Raw genomic sequence first — 9518 nt, 5'->3', positions numbered from 1 at the left:
GAGAAAAATGGCCCATTCCGGTAAATAATAAAATACCGGGCCCATTTCGATAAATTTTTAAAAAATAAGACTTTTATGTGTAATTTACCCTTTATATTTTTCATTTTATTCAATTCAGTCCCAACCTGCTTTTTCTTGATACAAATACATATCTCATGTCAACTTTTACAGGATGATTTGAAAGGTATGTACATGGTAAAGGGTGTGTCAAATAAAGGAGTGTCCTTACCAAAAATATATTAATCTTGGATCCATGATTTCAGTTTAGACCATAAAAACTTATTACTGACCAATCAAATAAGCTTTCATCTTTCCATCGAGATCAGTGTTATTACGAACGAATTCTTTTTCCAAAATTTGTTGAGATATTGAAAACAAGGTGATTTAATCCCTGATCACATACCCATCTTGATTTTTTGAATGATCACCTCATACGGAACGCTTTGATTTTGCTTGAATTTTCTCCACATATTTTCAATCCAAAAGACTACAAAAAATAAACTGCAATGCGTCCATAACCGTTACGGCAGCAGATAGTATTTCTGTGATTTTGGTTATGCAGTTTTTAATCCCCTAACCCAAGTAAGGTGGATGTGAAGATGCTGAATCAAGTCAAAGATGATGCAAATTGCACTTGGCAGACCAGTTGTTCGTCGTTCCGTACCATTTTCAACAATCAGCAATTACATTTAAGTGAGAGACAAAGTAGCTTATTGCAGCTAATCACTAGTCCGTAATTGCTTTTCCTGCTCTCCTCCCACCTAACAAACATTATCTTTCGCTATCAACCATCCCATACCCCGTTTAACAAAATTACATACTTCATGGTGTTGAGACATAAATAAAATATACAAAACATTATTTGTTCCCCCCAGATACCATCTACCAGCATGGCCCTAGCTGCAACCTGTCAAGGGTACATCAGCATCTACAGCTTTTTGAATTGATTTTTGACAGTAACATTTTGCCCCTGTTTCAGTTAGTCATGATACCCATCCTACTTAAAAATTCGGAATCATATTCTATTCATAGAGGAAACTCCTTCTGTAAAATCTCAAGATTCCTGGAATCACAAGCTTCCACCATATCATTCCGCGAGACACAGCTGCAACAATGAAAATGAAAAATGGATATATGTAAGTGGAACTAGTTCGCATGATTAGAAGACATATTCTCTACTTCAGGATGATACCTTAAAGATATTCTTAGATATTGCCATGCATTATCAGCCTTGGGATTCATTGCCAGAGCTCGAACATAATATCGGATCGACTCCTCATACATACCCTGGAAGCAAATTTGTTTACATGCTCAATCAGATTAAACTGCATTGCAGCCCTCAATTGAGAAAGGAATATTTAGACGGATGATATCCAAATCTTTTTCTTTTTCTTTTTTACTCAATAGGAAAAATTTAGTGATTCACAACAATACTTCTAACAATTAAAGATTTCCTGAAGCCATTCAATCCCATGCAGCACTTCAAAACTCCAACCAAGAACCATGGTTCATACAGAACAAAGATTTCTTGCAGAGCATAATTTCCAAAGAACTAATTACTGAATATTTATTTTTCCCCTTTTAATGTGGCGTAGTAAATTTGTGGAACCTGGGTATGCTAGTAAGTTTTCATTTAGAAGGATTGACCATCTCAGAAATATGCAAAAGGAAATGAAGACATAAAGTAAGAAATGCAGTTCCCTTTTCATGAATGTCAAGACGATGAGAGAACAGTGCAGGATTTAACAAACCTGGTTGGCATAACTGATACCCATGTTTGCCCAAGCACGCACATAGTTTGGCTTCAAATCTAGTGCCTAAAGATCCAGACATAGACCAAAAGACTAAATTCAATAGTGCTGAAAATATGGCCACCACAGGCAAAGGGAAGTTTATCATCAAATAAATTTAAATGGACAATCTCAGTAACAGAGGCTAAACAAATCAAACTGCGTATGCAAGATCTGAATGCATTAAAAAAGGCATTTTGAAAGAGATGCTCAAGGGCATATGTAAATTGAGGAAGTGCATAACCAAATCATCTAAATTAACCAATAGCTTCAACAAATCAAATAACTAATTACATGGAGCTTAATAGAAGAGCTAGTTTGTCTTCTAAGGTCCAACTAGGTGCAACATGTTACTTGGAGAATCTTTTTAGCAGCCTAAGGTTACAAAGATGGAGCAAGTAAATAATTCAAACCTATAAGAGAGCTGTATAGCACACCAATGCATCAATTTACCATTGAAAGATAAGAAAGAAGAGAAATAGAGGAAAAGATGATGCAACCCATATGAGTTTGGCACACAGAAGATTGACATGTTGGGTTATCACATGTTTTGCATTTCTTTATGCCATCCTTTCAATTGATTAAGCACAAGCCAAGTCCTAGGCACACTTTTTGTATAGAAGCGAAAAAGTCCCCTTGATACAAGAAGCACAAATTTACATATTCACCTTAATTTACTCAAAAAAGTGTTTTTTTTTTTACATCTTGCACCTCAAATGGCTCAGGTAGTTACAGCACCCTTGCCAACATTGTCAACACCTTTATAATTCATTTTTTTATTCTGGCCTAACATGCAAAACAGTGAGCAACACACCATAGAAATTAATCCTTAGTAAAATCCTAGTACTCATATATTTTGAATTTCACACATTAAAGGTACTCCAACTTAGTAAAGAGAACCCCAAAATTTTAGGATAGGGAAAATAACTTTTTAATTATAAAAAAGTAATTATGAAATTAACATATCACGTGGTATACAGATAGGCCACCACTATTCAAGGGGGAATCATGAAGAGGCTACCTGTTGATAAGCTAATATTGCATCAGCACTCTGCACACTGTTGGCTTGTGTTGCACCAAGCTTGTTCCAAAGAGAATAATCATTAGGTTTAAGTTTCAAAGCAGTTTTGAAAGATGCAATGGCCTTATCATATTCTCTCGACAAGTTATACAGAACACCAAGGACAATGTGTACATCAGCATCCTCAGGAGACATCTGAGCAGCTTCATTGAATAATCTAGCAACCTGTATGGCAGAAAACACTTTGATTAACACCAGAATATAACAATAATATTTCCAAAATGTAATGTTAGGGATAAGCATCAAGTAATCTTAAGGAAAACTATTTCCTGTCACCGTATCTAAAACTCTAAGTCCAAAATATAATCACTGCAGTCATGGAAATCATATGCAAAAAGACACTCTTGTAATCACCGCATTCACAACATAAGCAAACTATCCCACAGAAACATTAGAGGAAGCGGCTTACACTCAAACCGAGATTGCAATATCAAGGCATTGTTCCAAAAGACAAAAACCAACCAAAAAAAGAAAGAATTATACCTAGTGTACTTACATCAGCATAATACAAAGAATTAGCAAGCTCCGGTGGCGCAAGAGTACCATACTTTGGGTGATGACGTAACCATCCATACAGATACTTTAAAGCAGCAGTCTGTTCCAATTCTGAACTTTTCAAACAGTATTATTTGTTTGACACTCCAAAATTTTAATCTCATCTTGATTAAAGGGATAAGCATTCACTAACCATTTGTATGACTCACACCAAGAGCAAGAAGTACTTCCAGATTGGTAGGATCGGCCTCCTGAGCACGCATCATTGCTGCAATAGCCTGTACAGAGATATCTAATCAGTGAATTGCATTTTTTCTACAAAGTCAAATATTTGGACCCCAATAAAGACCACATAAAACTGCATATGCATTAATCAAGAATAACAGAAGTATAAAAAGGTCTTGCATAATCCATGTAAGTCTCAAGATAATGACAAGCAGACACATTAATCATCCAAAACAATTTGCAATAAATGTGAAACATTACACTTCATAGGCTTGATATAGACATAGTTTAAGATGGAACCTTATCCATTCAAATTAATTTTAATTAAGCCAAAAAGGTTTTGACATGGTTCAAGAATAAATAGAAGCGGATGATAAGTGAAGCAGTCACATCTCTTAATAGAAATTCTTGTAGTATTAGAGAACAAAACAATGTCTTTTGGTGTAAGAATACACATGAACTATCCAACTCTGACAAACTACAGCAAAATGGATTACCTGTTGGTCATCATCATTTTCAGCATGGGTTATTCCTAGCAATCTCCAACCTTCAGCATTCTCAGGATTTTTCATAACTTCAGCCTCTAGGGCAAGCACTGCTTCACTCAAAAGCCCTTTCCTGAATAGCTCTTGACCTTCTTTTAAAGGATTTTGATGACCAACATATGGATTCATATCAGAAAATACATAAACACCCCTTGAAGCGTCCGACCGCTGCTTAGCAGCTAATTGCTCATTAAGGAACCTACAAGTTTTCACAACCAAAACATTCATGTAGGATTCAGAGAGGCTATAAAGTAAACTTCTTCAAGGCTATAAAGTAAACTTCTTCAAGGCTACCAGACTTACTCATCATATGAATTTGCCCAGTTATCAGACGAACTATCTCCCAAAGCCCCCTCACCAACTTGACGACCAAATTCTTCTGCCCAGTCATCAACATGCAACTTTGAGAATTCATTGACCCATTGATCATCAACAGACTCTTGTTGCAATCTTTCAGCACCAAATTCATTGGCCCAATGGTCGGGTCCACGGAAAACCTATTAACCATCAAGTCAAGAACATTTAATGAAATGAAGAAAATTAGAATATTTCAAATAAGAATAAGAGCTTCACACGGTTTAAGAGTCTCAAAATAATACATAACACGCAGAATCATTAGTTGCAGTTTGTATCCTGAATAAACAAATCAAAAGACCCTAGTTGTTCTCATACAGTAGCAAACTCCTCAGCCCGTTGATCAGGTTGAAGAAAATCAAAGAACCACCAACCAGAGTAGCAGATTCTGTATAATAAGAACATTTATACAAATTACAATGTTTTTAGCAGGTTTAACACCAAACAGAGGTATAAAATTAGAAGAATCATCAGTGACAGTTTATCTTCTAACTTATTATAATCAATAAGCTCTCGCTGCTCAATTTAGTAGCAAACTCCATGACCCATTGATTGGGCCCATAGAAATCCTAAGAACCACCAAAACGGTGAGTAGCATATTTTATAAATAACAAATATAGATAATCTCATATAAGATTTACAGGTTTAGTTGATTTAAAAGTTCAACTGAAGATGTAATAATACAGAATCATCAGTCATCCACACTTTATTTGTTAAATTATAGTAGATATATAGATAATAGAACTAACCAAACCATCATTACCATTTGGGACATTCTCAAATCATCAAACCTTGTTTCAACCACCTAGGGTTGGTGAATGAGATTACTACCTAAGGTCAGTGATGTTAGTTCCATTTTAGTCTACGTAGGCAAGGCAGAAGAAAAAAAGGAGAAAACTGCTAAAAGGAATTTATGACTGATTATCAGGACATATTAATCTATAAGCTTCTTTAGCTTCCACAAGATCTCTACTTGCCTCATCATGAACAAATTCATCAGCCCAAGAAGCACCTCCATTGTACTGTTGCTGATATTCTGTTGCCCAGTTCTCTGATGCTGGTTTGACCTGATTATCATCAATGATAAGTTCGCCACGACTCATCTTTGATACAAATTGAAGAAATTTTGAACTCTGCATGCCCCAAAACATACAGCACATAAGTGCATATATTAACCCATGCATAGTAACGATTATATCATTAAGAGCTATCTTGACACATTGCAAGTATTTTGCCAAACAGTTTTAAATAACCTGAAATTTAGGATCACTGTTTTGAGAGAGTGTATGTGCAAGCATCCTAGTCTGCTGAATTGCAGCCAAACTTTCTATATTTCCCCCTCTCATTTGATCTACAGATGTTAACTGAGCTTGTTCCTGTATGTTGTAGCTCATTAATTGTGTTATACAAGAAAAGCAGGCTAAAAGATGACATGCACATAAAGACTACTCATAGCACGAGACAGTAGCGGAAAGAAAAGGAAAGATAAAGCCAAATTGGAACGTATATTCATCTGCAATAGCACAAGAAGACAGAAATATAGTCCAGAAGATAGAAAATAGGATGGCTATGTGGATGAAGATCATCAAGTGTTTGATAGTAATAGAAAACTCACAATATACCACTTTAGGAAGAGAACACAAGTTTCAATCTGATTAATTAAAGAACCTACCTATCAACTTCACCTAGAAGCACCAAGTTTTATGTTGCTACAAAACAGATCCATGCAGTCAAGCAAGCTACAATATCATCCACTCAGTCCAAAAATTTGATAACCAGTTTTCATTTAATGTAAAGGATTACTGCTTTCCTACCTGCTCAAATTCAGAGGCCCAACCACCAGCACCATGCTTTTGTTCAAATGAGTGAGCCCAAGCTTCCAGATCACCATGGTGTGGTCTATTTTGGCTGAATTCAGTAACCCATCCATCAGCAGCATGAGCACCAGGCTTCAGGACACCTTGGGATTCATTCCAGTAGTCCTCCAGTTCTCTAAATCTCCCAGGCATGGGTCCCCTGGCATGGATATCATTTTCTATTTCCAAGGAACTCAAGAGTGCATTTACCTGGAAACATGTTATGATCAAAACATGAAATGGGGTGTCAAATCAGGAGTGTAATTTTGCACCGATTAACACCATGTAGCACCAACCAAATAAAGAACACCCAACCTGAGCATTGATAAATTCTTCACTCTTATCAGCAAAAATGTGTCGGGCCATTATGCTGCTACGATCACGTATGCACTGCTTATCACCTTGAGACAATCCTAACAGAGGAAGTGGGGTGGGGTGTAAAGGAATTCCACTTCGGCTACTGTCAACAAAGGAGTGCAAAAAGCTTGACAGCACCCTTTGAGGTGGTCCTGAAGTAGAGTCAAAGAGTGAGAAGGGTACTGGTAAGGAATAGTACGTAGAAAGATGAATTTTCTTGACATTTAAGAGTAGAGAAGTTGATATCCTTAATAGAAGTGCTTTTTTAAGCATATGTTGCACAGTTTCCAGAGAATACTAGAATCAATTTTTTGTTCTTTTATACCCTCTAAACAAAAGGAAAAGAAAGTAAAACATAGTAACGAGGATCAAAAGGCCGAATACCATCAAGAGAGGGTTGAATTGGTGGTGCTGGCGTGGCACCCTCGTAAACGCGGTCAAAGTGAGGTTGACGCTGTATCTCTTCCCATGCATCTGCGAGTCCATTGGCATCGGCAGTGCGGAAGCCTCTGATGAACTCGGAGCCCTGAAGGGTGTTGTTTTTTTTTTTTTTTGGTTAATAGGAAACGGAAATTACTATTTTTATTAAAAAATACTAAAAAGATTTAAAAGGAACCTGGGGATTAGATTGGAGAAAGGGGCGGTCGAGCTCAGAGCCAGGAAGAGCAGCAACGGGATCATCGGCGTGGGGGTAGAATTGGGCGTGGGGAGAAGCTGCTGCTGCGTTTGGAATCTCCTTCAACACCCCCTGCTCACAAGACAAAACATCGAAATTAACAGGTGTTAAAGAAGGGATATTATAATCATAATAAAGATAAAAAGAAAAGGGAACCTGGGTCTTGGAAGAAGAACCGATAAGAGCGTTGGCGAAAGCACCTAGAGGATTGGAGGAAGAGGAAGAAGAACCAGGAACGGCACAAGCAGCTCCTCCCGTAACCAGTTCACGCATCGACATCTTTATTTCCTCTTCTCTGTTGATTGATTGATTGAGAAGTGAGGAAGAATTAATGAAATTAAAGTAAATTAAATTTCTAAAAACAAGGAAGGAATAGAAAGGGTTAGGATGAGAGAAAATGCCTGACCTGGGCGCAGGGCAGAGCTTGCCGTATGTTCTGTTTGGTTTGTCAACTGCTGAAGCCGCCTTGCCTTACCTTGCCTGCCTTACCTTCTTCTGGTTTATCCTCTCCCCTCTTCTCTTGTTTCTTCTTATGTTGAATAATTGTTGGAAATCATAAAAATAACTACAAACTTTTAATAATAAAATATTCATAATAAAATTAAAATATAATTGTTCCATATTTTTTTGAAATAGAAATATTAAAATATTCTCAGAAAAAATAATTTATTTTAAAATAAAAGAATATTGTTAAAATTTTCTTAATTTAATTAATATCCAAATTACTTAATATTAATTCAAGGTGGGTTTGGATGGACAATTGAGTGCGCTGCGGTGCGTTTAGCTTACTTTTTATTTCATGTTACAGTATAGTATCTAGTATCACTGCCACCACTATTTTTATACTAACCGCAAATAAACGCACCGCTCATCCAAACTAACCCTCAATTACCCTTAAATAATAGTATAAATAATTCGTCCGGTGATTCTTCCAAAAAAAAAAACAGCTGCGTGTGGTGCGTAGGACCTCTCACGACTGCCAAAAAAAATCAAATTCTTTTTATCCATTCAGAAAATATTAAAATATATTATGAGGGTTTTTATTCATTTATTGTTGTTTTCTTCGATAATTTTTCAAAATATTGTTTCTTTTTGTTATTTTCGACGATGTATCATGTATAATATATTATATTATCATTGATGATAATCAGGTCAAACCAGCATCAGAGAACTGGGCAACAGAATATCAGCAACAGTACAATGGAGGTGCTTCTTGGGCTGATGAATTTGTTCATGATGAGGCAAGTAGAGATCTTGTGGAAGCTAAAGAAGCTTATAGATTAATATGTCCTGATAATCAGTCATAAATTCCTTTTAGCAGTTTTCTCCTTTTTTTCTTCTGCCTTGCCTACGTAGACTAAAATGGAACTAACATCACTGACCTTAGGTAGTAATCTCATTCACCAACCCTAGGTGGTTGAAACAAGGTTTGATGATTTGAGAATGTCCCAAATGGTAATGATGGTTTGGTTAGTTCTATTATCTATATATCTACTATAATTTAACAAATAAAGTGTGGATGACTGATGATCCTGTATTATTACATCTTCAGTTGAACTTTTAAATCAACTAAACCTGTAAATCTTATATGAGATTATCTATATTTGTTATTTATAAAATATGCTACTCACCGTTTTGGTGGTTCTTAGGATTTCTATGGGCCCAATCAATGGGTCATGGAGTTTGCTACTAAATTGAGCAGTGAGAGCTTATTGATTATAATAAGTTAGAAGATAAACTGTCACTGATGATTCTTCTAATTTTATACCTCTGTTTGGTGTTAAACCTGCTAAAAACATTGTAATTTGTATAAATGTTCTTATTATACAGAATCTGCTACTCTGGTTGGTGGTTCTTTGATTTTCTTCAACCTGCCCAATAGGCTGAGGAGTTTGCTACTGTATGAAAACAACTAGGGTCTTTTTGATTTGTTTATTCAGGATACAAACTGCAACTAATGATTCTGCATGTTATGTATTATTTTGAGACTCTTAAACCATGCGAAGCTCTTATTCTTATTTGAAATATTCTAATTTTCTTCGTTTCATTAAATGTTCTTGACTTGATGGTTAATAGGTTTTCCGTGGACCTGACCATTGTGCCATTGAATTTGGTGCTGAAAGGTTGCAACAAGAGTCG

General features: G+C 36.1%; 1 protein-coding gene across 3 annotated transcripts; it reads right to left on the bottom strand.

Moving 5' to 3' along the window:
- Positions 1 to 619: 619 nt before the first annotated feature.
- On the bottom strand, positions 620 to 7946 carry LOC107902153 (peroxisome biogenesis protein 5). Of its 3 annotated transcripts, XM_041092590.1 has the most exons (16): positions 7786 to 7946; positions 7536 to 7674; positions 7320 to 7451; positions 7088 to 7229; positions 6662 to 6855; positions 6305 to 6556; positions 5744 to 5866; positions 5468 to 5623; positions 4440 to 4633; positions 4089 to 4335; positions 3560 to 3644; positions 3368 to 3477; positions 2812 to 3036; positions 1752 to 1817; positions 1193 to 1287; positions 620 to 1105 (listed from the first exon to the last, which is right to left on the bottom strand). In XM_041092590.1, exons 2-16 carry the CDS (start codon positions 7656 to 7658, stop codon positions 1027 to 1029), a joined length of 2223 nt encoding a protein of 740 aa, XP_040948524.1. In that variant the 5' UTR covers positions 7659 to 7674; positions 7786 to 7946; the 3' UTR covers positions 620 to 1026. The 3 variants fall into 3 exon arrangements, with proteins under 3 accessions (XP_040948524.1, XP_040948525.1, XP_040948526.1); XM_041092591.1 differs by lacking the exon at positions 2812 to 3036; XM_041092592.1 differs by lacking the exons at positions 620 to 1105; positions 1193 to 1287; positions 1752 to 1817 and having other exon boundaries at positions 3355 to 3477.
- Positions 7947 to 9518: the final 1572 nt, after the last annotated feature.

The sequence above is a fragment of the Gossypium hirsutum genome, chromosome D05 (genome assembly GCF_007990345.1).
Source record: "Gossypium hirsutum isolate 1008001.06 chromosome D05, Gossypium_hirsutum_v2.1, whole genome shotgun sequence".
Classification (NCBI taxonomy): domain Eukaryota; kingdom Viridiplantae; phylum Streptophyta; class Magnoliopsida; order Malvales; family Malvaceae; genus Gossypium; species Gossypium hirsutum.
The sequence above is the reverse complement of the archived record's forward strand: the minus strand, read 5'-3'. Positions and strand labels throughout refer to the sequence as shown.

Coding starts and splice junctions, on each gene's coding strand:
- LOC107902153 (XM_041092590.1), bottom strand. CDS start 7,658: ATGTCGATGCGTGAACTGGTTACGGGAGGAGCTGCTTGTGCCGTTCCT. Junction 1,818..2,811: donor CAATATTAGCTTATCAACAG/GTAGCCTCTTCA, acceptor CTGGATCTTTAG/GCACTAGATTTGAAGCCAAA. Junction 1,288..1,751: donor GTATCAGTTATGCCAACCAG/GTTTGTTAAATC, acceptor ATTTGCTTCCAG/GGTATGTATGAGGAGTCGAT.